Source organism: Semicossyphus pulcher, unplaced genomic scaffold (assembly GCF_022749685.1).
Source record: "Semicossyphus pulcher isolate SPU_LCO1_2020_fin unplaced genomic scaffold, fSemPul1.0.p SCAF_3, whole genome shotgun sequence".
Taxonomy (NCBI): domain Eukaryota; kingdom Metazoa; phylum Chordata; class Actinopteri; order Labriformes; family Labridae; genus Semicossyphus; species Semicossyphus pulcher.
In genome coordinates this window covers 4,230,200-4,244,725 of record NW_027211704.1, presented here as the reverse complement: position 1 = coordinate 4,244,725, position 14,526 = coordinate 4,230,200, and the positions used below count along the sequence as shown (strand labels likewise).

The window sequence follows — 14,526 nt, the reverse complement described above, 5'->3', positions numbered from 1 at the left end:
GAGAGCTGTCATGTCGGCCATCTTTTTGTACAGTCTATGGACAGACCAGAAGCAGCAGGCACTATGTTTCCAAATATATACTGTGGAGGTACCGCTTGTACAACAACACGTGCACTAAATCAGTGTTACTACAAGAACAGAAACTTGTGAAGTTGTTTTCATGTCAGCGATCAGATTACAGCAGGTACAGGCGAGGCTTGCTCTGGCAGTTACTCAGGCTGGAATTAATTAGAACTTCACTGAAAGCTGAGACATAAAATGAAGCACCTGGTTTGTTTCACTACTAACACTTTTCACTTCCTCCAACATTCAGATGTATTTTTTTTTAACCCTTACCAAATGTTTTGTGTTAAGCTTTTTAGTGTCACAGAAATATATTTGTCACATTCCTTAAGAAGTTAAAACATGAGTAACACGCAGACATCTCACCCCGTAAGATTCCCTTTTTAGGAGAATAAATTGCAAACAAATGGCCCGTGTTACAAAATGAGTGCAGATGTGTCCTGAAACCTACACGGAAAGGTATGCTAGCGTCTTAACTGTCAACACACGCAGCCTTAAGCCTGATGAAATTCAAGCCAAATAACAACAGATCTTACATCATGCACTGTGTAGCTGTTGACCAGACTCTTATCTCAAACTAACATGAACCCGTGTGCGTGTCCATGTACTGCTTCTAAAGTTTACTTCCACTTTCAGACGTACTTTCTGTTCTTCAAATCGAGTAGTTTTCAGTTTTAACAGCATTGTTTCCCCTATGTAAAAGATTATAATAAATCATGCTTATTGCTAAGACACTTCCATTAATACCAATACTTTATTTGTTCAATGTTTTTTGTATGGGGACAAGTATAGCATGCAAACCAATGCCACAAACACAGCATTTCCTAATTTGCAAAGCTTGTGCCTAGATGTGCATTTAAAGTACATTATAAAAATCAGCAACAAAAACCCAAAACACTGAACAAAACAGTCTCTCAGGAAGGAATACAAACATTATTACCACAGAACTCAACAACTGTAATTAAAAACTCACATAAACATATACACAATGTAAAGAACGAACATCTAAATAAACCAAGAACCAACCAACAACGCCATAAATGAGACCAATGCTGCTTTACTTTTTCCAGTCTTGCTGAATGACCCCGAGGGGGGCCCTTGTGAACAATACTGCTGTCACATCCTTGTGTCCGCACACACAAAAACACACACACACTCAAAAACACACTAGAGCCCGCCTACTCCCCGGTCCCACCACTTCCTCCACTAGCTCTCACACTTGTGCAGCTCTTTCACTCTCATCAGATATCCAGTGTCTCACCATCACATGAAGATCCCACTTGTTTCATTTTCACCACGGGAACAGACACGTTTGATTTTCAAATGAGACGATAAAAAAAACATTCCTCTCTGTTTTTTTTGTTAAAGAAGAAGTTTCTTAAACTTTTTGGAGTCACTTTGGACCACAGGACAGCTGCATGTAGAGGCCAGCAGCTCGGGAGCAATGTCATCTCTACTTTCCCACCACAAAGATCAGCTGCGCCTCAGAAAGTCAGTGTCAGACTCCTCTCCAGCGTCATCTGCTGCCACCACCAAGAGCCTGAGGGTAAGGCCGGACTGTCTTTAATCTTTCAGAGTCTGTTTAGTTAGAGGAAATGCCGTGGATGACAAGATGCAACACATTTAGGTTCATTCAGTGTCAAACAAATGTCCCTGTAACAAGGCACAGATGTATTCTTGTTTGTTTGTATACAAGCTGTGATCACGATACAGCCTGTGCAACATTATTTCACAATTGTGTGCTTCCATAACATACTACTTCCTCTTTTGGGGGGTGGAAATAGTTTAGACATGACAACTGTTGAAGTGCTTCTCAAGATTTTTTTAATGTCTTCAGATCCACACCATATTTGAAACTATTTCCTTTATATTATGCTTCAATGTAGAGAACTTAAGAGAAGAGTTCTGAAGAGATGGTGTGACCCTTCAAGTGTTCCTGTAACGCTATATCATTTCATGCCTTTATTCCTGCACTTTTATTGACAATTAAAGCCAATTTCATGGGTAAGAAAAACGAAAAAAAAAAAAGGCTGAAAAGTTCACTGTCGAAGGAGGGAGGGCGCTGGGCTTTCTTCCGGCACACTCGCACTGAGCCAAGGATTTAGTTTAAAGTGCCTTTATTGAATCAGCAGATCTCTCGTAAATAAAACATAAATATTGAAGAAATAAACACTGAGCGGTGTCGACCTTCATCGGGTCTTCCTCAGGGTGTGGCAAGGAAGAGTCATTTTAAAAAATATATGTATTTTTAAGGGAATTATAAACTAAATCCTTGGCTCGGTGTGAGTGTGCCAATTTTAAGGGTGTAGTATATAGTGTATCTAATCATGTATTATCCAATGATTTGAGAGGGGGCTGTTCTTTCTACCGCTCTTTTTCCCCAATATATTTCCAGGGAAATTTGAATTTAAATGGACTCATCTTGGACTCCTTGTCTGGTGGTTCTCGAACCTTTTTAAGAACAACAAAAAATAGGATTCTCCTTTAAGATATTTTTTATAGCCAAGTCTGAGCATCGAGCGTTAAATAGTAACTGGTTGTGCGCAATCGTTGAAGTTACAAACAAACATAAACTTGAACATGATAGCATCTGTTGCTACGACGACAGTTTGTGGCACTTAAAGTAATAACCTGGAAGATTTTCATTTAAATAAATGTCATGTCAATGTTCAGGTACTATCTATCACTGAATGAGGTAACACAATGGTGATTGAGCCTATGGCCCACTGATGAAAGCCTTTGCATTTGCAGTATATAGTATTATTAGGGACTGGGTGTCTGTGGCGACTTTAACACAATCACAACAGTTAGTGACGCGTTTTCCATCAGCCAGCAGTGGTTGGTCTGCCAGAGAGGGTAGGCGGAGCTAAGCGGCTGCTTTTCCGCTCTCTGCATGTGTTGCGAGTAAGCAGTAATCTACTATGGCTGAACAAACAAAGAAAAGATGGACGACTACAGATACAACTTCAACAAGAAGTGAAAATCCAAAGAAAAAGAAACAAACTCGAAGCTCAGATGAAGGCAAACTGTCGAAAGAGTTACCACCGGAGCCAATGGGAAGTCACACATGCAGCACTGTATGGATATCTGGGAAGTGTGCTCCTGCAATTACCGTTTATCACCACAGGTGCTGCCAAAGAGAACAAAATTGAAATCTTCGAGATTAACACCTTAACAACGGCATTTAAAGTCAGAATTGGGGTGCTGGTTTAGCTCAGCAGTTAAATCACCGTCCCATATACAGAGGCTACAGTCCTTGATGCAGCGGCCCCAGACTTGACTCCCACCCTCGGCCCCCTGTCATGTGTCATACCCACTCTCTCTTCCACTGTTTCCGACACTATCCACTGTCCTCTCTCTCTCTAATAAAGGCCAAAAAAAAGTTTTGTTTTTTGTAAAGTCGGAATCAAAACTTCAAAAAGTAAGTTTATCAAACTTTGAATTAAATTTCTTATTTAACTTTTGTATTGTAAAATTATTTTAGGTGTTGACTGATTTTTTTAAAATTAACATTTAAAAAAAAACTCAGTTTGCCCCCTGCAATTCTCCAAAGAAGCCCGAGGGGTGCTAGAACCCCTATTTGAGAAACACTGCCCAAGTCCACCGTGACACCCCGATGATAAAGGTTTTAATTTCTCATAACACTTTCACATACTTTTAAAGGCTTTTTACAGCTAACTTAATATCTTACTTATTAAACTGAAACAAAACTGCATGTTGATGAGAATGGAGGAACAATCTGAGTAGAACTGAGGCAAAGTTGTAATAAGCTGTTAGCCTGATCTGTTTATGTGAACTAAGAATCCACTTGGGAAATATAAATGGAGAGACAGAGAGAGAGAGAGAGACAGGAAGAGAGTATGACGAGAGAGAGGGTGAGAGAAAGAAAGCAGAGGGTGAACGACAGGATGACTGAGGGAAGGAGGGGTAGAGTGCTTAGAACTGGCTTGTGGGAACTCAGACGCAGTATTTATGGATGTTTATCTCTCTGTGAGTCCTTCGGGAAGCTCACATTTTCCACTCGGGAATAACCGGTCAGCTCATAAGAAGTTCCTCATGGGGTCTAAAAAAGCTGGAGGAGTGTTTAGCGACAGAGAGGCAGGACAAATGTCAAAAAAGTTTCCATCAGCATCTGTTTATATGTGATGTCGCTTAATGTAAACCAGAGCTTTTTCAAGTCTGCATACTGTATATCATTAATGACCGTTTACCAAGCACAGCCAAGTGTCCACAGAGAGCCTTAAAGGGGCTGACATCAGAGTCTGGTGAGGATCCAGAGGTCTTGTAAATGTCTGAGCGGAGGCCTATCACCGTGTTTACACATACTTTCTGTAACTTAAACCCTTGTTTCTTTTTTACAGAAATCCACTTGCCATCTCAGTGATTTAGTCTGCTTTTTGTTTGAGTAAATGTGACTGTCACAATACGTTTTTGTTTAAAAGAATAAAGGGCCTTGCAAAATGGAACTGCATGTACTGTCTTAGAAGTTACGTAAGAAGGAATAAGTAACAATCTGGTGCATCTACAGCATATCCCCTTGATATGAGCACAAGTTATTGCAACAGGCAAGTTAATACATTGATTCTTAGCATTGGTGAATGTAATAAAACTGGGTTCAGCAGGTTCAGAGAGTAGATGTGGAATCACTGTGTACTGTTTTATACCTCATCATTATGCCAGTTTATGTAATGTGTAAAGTAAAAATGTAAAGTCTTTTTGTTGATGTAAAACAAGACTAGAAGTCTACGCTTTACTTAAGCATAGCCGTGCTTTAAGCTAAGAGCTAACATTAGCATGCTGAATTGCTCACGAAGACAAAAGCTGTGTCTTAATTCAGGGGCTGCAGTCTTCGAAGGAGGTGTTGTACGGAGGATGCGCCATTCATAGCCTGTGTAGACCGTTAACGCCAACTGTTCCCGCCCTTACCCTTACCCTTGCGTCACTCAACGCTGGTCCTGTCACCTAGCAACAGGTAGCTAGCAGGCTAAATTATTATTTTAAAGATCATTTGTTTCAAGAGCCCTTTCGTTTTTTTAAATGTGTATTATAAGCTATTTGAATTAGTTGAAACCAAAAACCTTTACATTTAAAAGTGTACTCCTCGGCCATTTCGTTTGAGTTGGCGTGCAATGAATCTTGGGATATGTTGGGCCGCGAAGGAGGCGGGGCTACACCTTGACTGATCACCAGGCAATTACAGGGCTGACACATAGAGACAGACAACCTTTCACACTCACGCAATTTAGAGTCACCTAACGAGGATGTCTTTGGACTCCCCATGCACGGGGGAGAAAACGCAAACTCCACTTTGTCCGAACTGGGATTCGAACCAGGAACCTTGAAATGAGATAGAAAAAGTGGTGTGTCGTATTTGACGACCTGGGATGAGAACGCTTTCTCCAAACAGGACACCAGGGGTCACTGAATAGTTTGTTTCGTGTCAAAATCACGTAAATCCTACTGTATACATTCGGCCGTCCTGACACTAAATATCAACCAAATCAAAGACCTTTAGCGTGGGAAATTATGCAACAGTCTGTTTGACATTTCTCTCTGCCATCATCTTCAAAAGCACAGTGTTTGTTTCTCCAGTGAAGGAGCCAGAGATGTAACGTTAACATTGTAATAAGAACAAGAAGCAGTGGGAGGTTCAACTTTCATGGACACTTAATTTTGTTTTTCATTTAATCTGACACCTCTATCTCTATCCATGTGTTACGTCTGGGTTTATTTAACTCTCACTGCTGACGTGAGAACTAAATCTATGTCCCTCACAGTCGATCAAACAGTGTCGTCACCTTTTCTCATCTTTTAAAATAAGAGGTAGTTTTTATGTGTTCTGCTCTGTCACTTAAGAATCTCTCATCGAGGAAGCTTTATAACTCCTCAGACGTCAGCAGGCCGTAATGAACAAACTGTGAGGGCCGCTGGACGAGCTTTTACCTTTTTTGGATGTGTTTAGTTATCTGTGCTTGTCAGTTTATTTTAGGGATCATTTCCTCTCTCCTTCTTTGACTCGGCACGGTATTTGAGACCACCATAAACCTTTTCTTGGAAAACTGGAAAACAGAACAAGTCTTTCATGAGGGCTTCCTGGTAGTTTCACTTCAAACAATCTCCGAGCTCTGCTTGCTTGTAGATAAAGTGATAATGAATGTTCTCTCTGACGAAATACATGACGTAAAATATGTCCCTGTGTGCGTCTGAACGGCTTGGTTATGCTGTAATGCAGAGGAAATGATCAACAGGGAATCAAATACAGCCTTATATGTGGATTTGATTCCATGTTGCACTTCATAAATCTCTCATCAGGACCAAACAGCCTGTCAAGCCAAAGATGCAGTCAGGCTGTGTGATGTCATTATTTGTGCAGTAAGGAACGACTACTGAAATAGAAGAGGGGTCATGACCGGGTTGAAATACTTGTTTAGCCCATGAAAGATTTATTTTGGCTGCTTTTAATCTTGCAGATCTAAAACATTTTTTCCTCTTTTTCAGCATGAGAGACTGTCAAGGTGAGCATCCTCTTATTTAATTCACATTATTCATATAAGAGAATCCTGAGAGAACAGAATCTATCATTGACTCTGTTATATTTAAAGTTGACTGTAGCCAAGTTAAACAACAAATCACTGATGAGTGTCTAATACCTGTCTTCTGTTGTCAGACTGAACTCGTCTGGATCCTCCGACGGCTCCAACATCACGTCATCAAACCACGCAGAGTCGTACTTCAAACGCAGAGAGAACAGACTGTCTGCACGGAAGAAAGCAGAAGAGGAGACTGCAAACAACGACTATAAAAGGGTCAGGCGGTTTTAATACTTTGAGGGACTTTTGTTTCGGCGCTCAAGCCAAAAAGAAACAACACAGGGTGATTTGACGATAATGATCTCACTTGAAAAGTTATTGAAGTTTGATTCATCATGGTGCTTTAAAGAGGAGATAAAAGGACACCACAAGATGGCTGAGCCTTTGTCGAAAATCCAGTAAATAGTAGACACACAAATATCCAGCTTTAAATGATGCTGCACCACCAACACAGACATTTCACAATAAGGTGCGCAACAAAATGCTTGATATTCTAAAGACCAAAGGATTTAGTAATAAATCAAAGACATGCTAATGGAAGTAAAGACTTCCTTTGTTTGTAGGCAAAGCAATGCTTTTTAAATAAATGCTAATATCAGCATGCTAATGTGCTAACAAAAAAGTTCAATTGTTCACCATCTTAGGTTATTAATGAGCATGTTTTGCACATATTTATTCTTAAACCAAAGTCATGGGCGAATAAAAGAACTGATCTCATGATGGCTCTAGAAGAAGTCATAGGATGACAAATGTGACTCAGATTCACCAAGAGGAGCACATGAATGTCTGGACAAACGTTCAAGGCAATCCATCCTAAAGTCCTGATCCCAAAACTCAGATAGGAATGATGCATATTTGTGCAAATGTTTTTGCATTAAATGGATGCTGAAATATTCCACCAGAGAAGTGGTCAGGCCAAGGTCTACCTGCTGGTAGCGATGGATAATCAATCAGTCAATAACATTTTTGTATAGTGCCAAATCATAACCAAAGTTATCTCAAGACACTTTATGAAAAGAGCAGGTCCAGACCGTACTCTTTTTTATATTATTTAGAGAGAGACCCAACATGAAACCACCACGAGTAGCACAACACCTGACACAGTGGCAAAGAAAAGCGTCCTTTTAACAGGCAGAAACCTCGAGCAGAAGGTTTGGGAACAAGTAGAGTCATTCGCAGGCCAACTTTATTGGCAATAAATGTTGAGATATTTCACTAAAAACAAAAACAGACAACCTCAAAACGTTAAAACTATCTGACAAACGGTCTCAGTGAATGGTTTGTTACTCATTGTGCTGTGAAAACAATCAAACACTCCTTTCCTAACGAGTGTATATGTTATAGATGTATGAAAAAGCACTGGCGACCAATCAAAGGCTCAAGACCAGGCTGGAGACGAGTAAACAGGAACTCACCGTGATCCAGGACCAGCTGCAGAGAACACAGGTCGGTGCATACACCTGTTAGAGGGCCTGATACAGATTCATAAGGAAAGAGGCTGAGACTGAAAAAGTACCTAAAAGTTATTGAAAGGGATAACTTAAAGCGGCCACATCTTTTGACTGGATATTCTCATATTTTCATGGGTTTCACATTTTTGGGTGTTTATTGTTCACAGTGAAAAACTGAAAACTGCATAATTCCGTGTTTTTCCAGAATGACATGTTTAAAAAGGTGGGCCGTTGAGAACAGCTGCAGGTTTCTACATAGAAACTTGCTTTCGCTGAAATCGACCAATCGTCATTCACCGTCAATCACCTCAGGCGGCCTTCTTGCACGAGCTTGTAGTCGAGTCGTTGTCAAGATTTCAACTTACCATTCTGATATCTCCTGGTGATTCTGGCTCGGACATATGAGGCCAAATAACCGATCCTAGAGCAGCCATGTTTTCTACAACTTTGGAGTGACAGTGTGGTGTGGCTGCTCCTACGCAGTCACTCCAAATCCTATCAGCCAATCGTGGCTAAGGTCTGACCTTTGAATGGCAGAACAGCTTGTTCGTTTATAATTACATTAAAGTATGTATACAATTTTTAAAACGAAAAAAACTTTACCAACATGATTCACATTAGAATAATAGAATTTTTTTCATGTCAGTACACACAGAAATATCTGTTACCATATATTCTCGTGATGACATCATGTTTTACTGTAATGTGAGAGAATGAATGTGACATGAAAGATAACAGTTAAAGAAGAAAGCTGCAGCGTCATTAGCGTAGGCTGCCCGGTCTGAATTTCAGACTAATAACCGTGAGCCTCCTCTGTGAGCCACTGTGGGTATATTGGATATTTCACAGAGCTCACTGTTATGAAAATGAATTAATATGTAATGCAGCAACTATAATTAAACAGTTTCAAGGTTCCTTTCTGTATCACCTCTTGTTGTTGCAGAAGGAAAGACCAGGAGATAGCAGCTCCAACATGCTCGAAGCAGAAAGGAAGGTAATACCTTCACACTATACTAATAATCATGTTTTATTCATCTTGATTTATCGGTCTGATTCATCATGAAATGTTCTTCACAGGAAAGCTGGAGTTTAAAGAAGAAGATATCAGACATGGAAGAACAGTTGAAGGTACTTCCTCAATATTTACATCCATTTTTTCTGTACTGAGCCTCCTTTCAAATATTAACAATACAGCAGGGTCTCTAACCCAGGAGAAAGCTAATCTTATTTGACACGAGGAAAACAATGAACAATCACACCCACACAGCGCACAGTGTCAGTGGGACTTGGAGCCGCGGTGTTAGCTGCTGTGTCTGTGGAGATTTTAGCTGACATCATTTGTCACCGTTCTGCTCCGCTGCCTGAGGAATGTGTGAGCACTTTGACACAGCGGCGAGTGAGCCATCAGTATTCATCTACAGTGCAACCTTCACAAATGTCTGCTGTGTTATGCCCAAGAGGACACAAACAAAAAGCTTTTGTTGTGTGTGAATGAGGGCTCTAAACAAACACTGGATGCTGCTCTGAAAATAGACGTTCACGACGACAGAGGAGCACTGTTACGCGTGATTCAATGAGCGAGTCTGGTCCAGTTGTGTCTGTGTGCCAATGAATGAATGCACCGGAACAAGATTTGTGTTCATGTGATAAACTTATTAATCCAGATCAGATCACTCTTCAGTAATTTCCTCTTTGGACTAGTTAGCAGCATCATAAAGGGGAAAAGGCCTTATTCTTGTACTTGTATGGACTTACACTTTGAAATAGAGTCTCTGCATGCATTCATCCATCTTTAAAAAACATCATCCTCAAATAAACCAAAAGAAAAATAAGAAACCTTTCTCTGAAAACATTCAAGTTGGAGAAATGACCTTCACATTTCCTCAACTCAAAACAGAAGCAGGAAACAATTTTCAAAGTTTCTGATTGTTTCAGCCTTTTGTTCCGTCCCAGCTCGTGAGGGGAAAGGGAAGCAACATAAAACCACTTGTTCTTGATTAAAAAAAAAAAAGTTATTTATTGGCAAAGAAAGTTTGATTGTTTTACAACAACTAAAGTGAGGCAAAATACATCTGGAAAATGGGCCAGTGTGTGCTGCTCGAATCAATAAATGATTAACGAAAGGAGGACTACTAGAGCTGCATACTCATCTTTCTTAGAGATATAATCTCGAAGAGTTTCATGTAAATAAATGTCTGTTAAGTCTCGATCGATCATCGAATGAGGTAACACAATGGTGATTGAGCCTATGGCCCACTGATGAAAGCCTTCTTTTTTTATCTCAAGCAGCGCCCAGTTATTGACGCGTTTTCCATCATCCAGCAGTGGTTGGTCTGCCAGAGAGGGTAGGCGGAGCTAAGCGGCTGCTTTTCCAGTCTCTGCAAGTGTTGCGAGTAAACAGTAATCTACTATGGCTGAACAAACAAAGAAAAGATGGATGACTACAGATACAACTTCAACAAGAAGTGAAAATCCAAAGAAAAAGAAACAAACTCGACGCTCAGATGAAGCAAACAGTCTGAAAAGGAAAGCGACCGTCAGCCAGGAAAATCAAGAGTTACAACCGGAGCCAACCGTGGACGTCACACATGCAGCACTGTCTGGATATCTGGGAAGTGTGCTCCTGCAATTACCGTTTATCGCCACAGGTGCCGCCAAAGAGAACGGAACTGAAATGTTCGAGATTAGCACTTTAAGGTGAAACACAATACAAGTAAAACCTGACTAACTTCACTAAATTAACCAAACAACAAGTGAAACAGCACCCCTGCACTAGTCTAAACCCTGGCCCAGTCCAGGTACAAGAAAACGAGTGCCTCAGAACAACGTTGAATGTGCTTTTAAACACGTACACAATAGTCTCACAGGAGCGAAGGCTTGAGCTGAACTCATTCAAAAGCGGCGCCCTGAATGCCGATCAGGTGAACCCTTTAGGACTGAGACGGTCGGAGCTCATCACTGATTGGTGCGAGAGTCTGGGTTGTTTACCAATCAGCCTTCTTCAGATGGCAGCGCAGGTGGGCGGGACATCTGGCTAAAGGGACACACAGAAATACACACACACGCACGCACTCCAGAAACAGTTAGGCGGCCGTAACTGTGCTGGTTGCAAAAGCTTTAAATGTTGTAATAGTTCGTGTTATGTCTATGAAGAGATCCCTCACTTACACGAGTCTGATGTCCACAGTCATTGTTCCTTTTCAAACTGGATTCTGAAGATTAACTTAAGCTTATAAGAGGCTTTAGCTGTGATTTATAGAAATGAAGTGTTTATCTTCCAAATTTACTGTCCCTTAAGTACAGAACTCCCTCTTCCTGTTACTGTCCATGCACTCCAACTCAGCACCAAACTCTTTTCTGACTCTTATAAATTCCCTCATTTTCTTCAGTAAGTTTGGTGCCCAGTTTCTGTCTGAAAATAGGACTGTGCATGTCCACGTTAGGAGAGGATGCTCTCACATTATGAATGAGTACAACAACTAATATGTGTCACATACAGGACGAGCATGTGAGTAATGTTTGGAGATTGACTGTGAAAGTTTTTGTTTTGTCACGGCTCACTGTATGAGCACAGTGAGTCTTGCGAAAGCCTTCTGTAACATACGTGTCATTCATCTTTTATTGGGCCACAACAAGCCAAGTGAGCTGTACAGCTGCACTTTAGACACCTGTATATTGACCATAATACCGAGATCCTCCAGGTTATATTCAACATGTAACCTCCTGCTCTTCCTTCAGGTTAAAGCAGAGCTGAAGATGGAGAACCAGCGACTGAAGGATGAAAACGGAGCTCTAATCCGGGTCATCACTAAACTGTCCAAGTGAGACAGAAAGCAGAAAGGATGAGAAGAAGAGGGACGGATTCCAGAAGCCATATCCTTACCTGCATTCCTCCTGCGCTCGTCCTCTGACAGAATGTATGTACATAGTTTTCCAGTGTCTGTTACACATTTCACAACATATATGAAAGTAGTGACACATTCGCAGACAGAAAGTGCGTTGAATTAAACGTCATGTTGTATATTCATAAGAAAAAAGTCTGTATAAAAAACTGCCGCCCCAAATCTTCCTGTTTTTGTCTTCACTGTGAACATATTGTCCAGGAGCAAACCGTGGTAATAAAGAATATCCTGCATACAAGTGGACGATATAGCAGGTGTTTCCGCAGAGGTATTACCATGGAAACTGCAATATTTTGTCCAATCCGTATGCAGACCTTGGAAATTGTCTCTGAGCTGTCAGGGACGGAGGATGATGGATGAGCTACATTTCTCACAAACGTGGGAGCGTCGCCTCTGATTTAAGAGCTTTTACCTTGAAGTATGATGTCACAGACGACAGGCTTTTCCTCCCTACCTGCAGCATAAAAACAATGGGCCGCATAAACGGTCATAAAGAACAAAAAAGTAAAAGATATGACTCATAAGTGACGGCACAAAAGCGAAACTTGATCTGAATGTTAAATATGAATAAAGGAATGCGTGGAGGCTTCAGATTCTCCTTTTTAAAACAGCAAATATAATCGATAAAACAACCTCAACCCAGAGATGATACAGTAGTTATTTTGTTCTGAAACTTTTGGTCACATAAAGAAGAAATAAAATATTGATTAGTTGCTGTTTTCAGGGTAAAAAAAAGTCCTCCATCCATACATTATCTTTACCTCTTATCCTGTTCAGGGTCACGGGGGTGGAGCCTATCCCAGCTGTCATTGTGGGAGAGGCGGGGTTCTATAGGTATGGTGTACAGTATATATCATCTTTTCTTATATTTCTTTACTTGAAATGAGACATTGTACATTAATCATTCAAACTGAATGCACGTGAGTTAGCTGCAAGGCTAGTTTTCCCTTAGCCAGATGTTGTTACGCATCTTTGAATTATAAAAATAATACAATATGCAGAATTATATTGAACAACATAGTGCTTCCTTGTAGAGAGCATTTAAAAGAGTTTAAACACATGAATAATAGATAAATGGACAAAGGAAATCGACAGTTCATTGACAACTGCACAGACTCCGCCTGCTGATGAAGATCATGTGACATGGCCCAAAGCTCCAGAGCCGCTACTCAACGACCAAATCCCACTCTCCACACTGAGGGACTCACAGACTTTGAGGCACGTTCCCGGTAAGTGTGTGAGTGCTGTCCCACTGTCAGATCACCAAGTGTGTGAGGGCTTTGATGCGGTCTTTCCTGTGGGACTTACCCAGAGTCCACATTTGTATACGTCACCATAACTTGGTGACGTATACAAATGTGATTAACCAGCCCCTGACTATACGTAAACAAATGTTCCTATATTTATGTAATATTCAATAAAGTTTGAACAAAAAATATCATAATGTAAACAAAGGAGGCATGGTGCATCTTGTTTCCAGGCAACGTGTGATGCCACGATGCCTCATTTTTACGTAGTTCTCAAACCCTCACAGCCTCTCACACTAACGCAATGCACGCCTGACGTCATTAAAGCTCCTGTGAGTTTTTCACTGGTTATGAAACAGACTGACATTAATTCTGATGACTCTAAATGACCTACCAAAGCAAACCAGACCATCAGCGATTATTTCTATATAGTTATTTTTAATGCCTGAAACAGCTGTCGGGCGGTAGGTGTCAGATGAAGCGATTAACTGCACGCTGCCTTTGTTTACATTTTCCAGGGCAAAAATTTAAAGTGAGTGATACATGTGACTGTTAAAGAAAGCACCACTTCAGCATTAAATCAGCAAAGAGATAAGAAGTACAGCTTTGTCCACAGGGGGCGCTAAAATCAACCCAAACCAAAGGTTCCTCACAGGAGCTTTAAAGGGGCTATATGTAAGATTTTACATATATTCAATAATCAAATTTTTTTTTTTGTCAATGTGTCAGTCTATCTTGACAAATAACTTTGCCACCTAACATGATATTAACTTAGGTATTATGACAAACAGTGTTGTTTTTGGACAACATGATGCCACTCAATGAACACGTCTCGTCAGGGAAAAGTAAACAGAGTGGTGAGTTCCAAGATTGAGCATGATCAGTTTTGTGTGTCTTTGGCAAAAACCCTGGATGCTCCTTCATGGGTACGAGTGTCCGCGCAAGTGCGTACAAGAAGGTTGGCTGCAGTTCCCTCAACGGCCGACCGTGTCGCTAGGAAGGAGGATTTTCTGAAAGTTACATATAGCACCTTTAAAGACCATGAGGGTTCAGTGCTTTAGGGTGGAGACTGGGATTCTGTCAACTGCTGCTTCACACGTCAAGAATCAACTTAAAAGTTCAGGTATTGTTAAAAATACTCCAATTAAATAAATGTCTTTTATTTCATGATAATCACAACTGAACACAAATACCTGCTGTGTTTGTGAATCACAGCGGCTATTATGAGTCATTTATAATCTCACCTTCCTTCCTGCCAGAGTTATCATTTTAA

At 40.7% G+C, this 14,526-nt stretch overlaps 1 protein-coding gene across 1 annotated transcript; it reads left to right on the top strand.

Annotated features, from left to right (window-relative positions):
- The first annotated feature begins 1,283 nt into the window (after positions 1–1,283).
- LOC138606004 (protein phosphatase 1 regulatory subunit 12B-like) lies at positions 1,284–12,211 on the top strand. Its single transcript, XM_069678462.1, has 7 exons — positions 1,284–1,609; positions 6,562–6,578; positions 6,731–6,869; positions 7,998–8,099; positions 9,048–9,098; positions 9,182–9,232; positions 11,843–12,211. The coding sequence occupies exons 1-7, from the start codon at positions 1,508–1,510 to the stop codon at positions 11,927–11,929; spliced, it is 549 nt and encodes a 182-aa protein (XP_069534563.1). The 5' UTR covers positions 1,284–1,507; the 3' UTR covers positions 11,930–12,211.
- Positions 12,212–14,526: the final 2,315 nt, after the last annotated feature.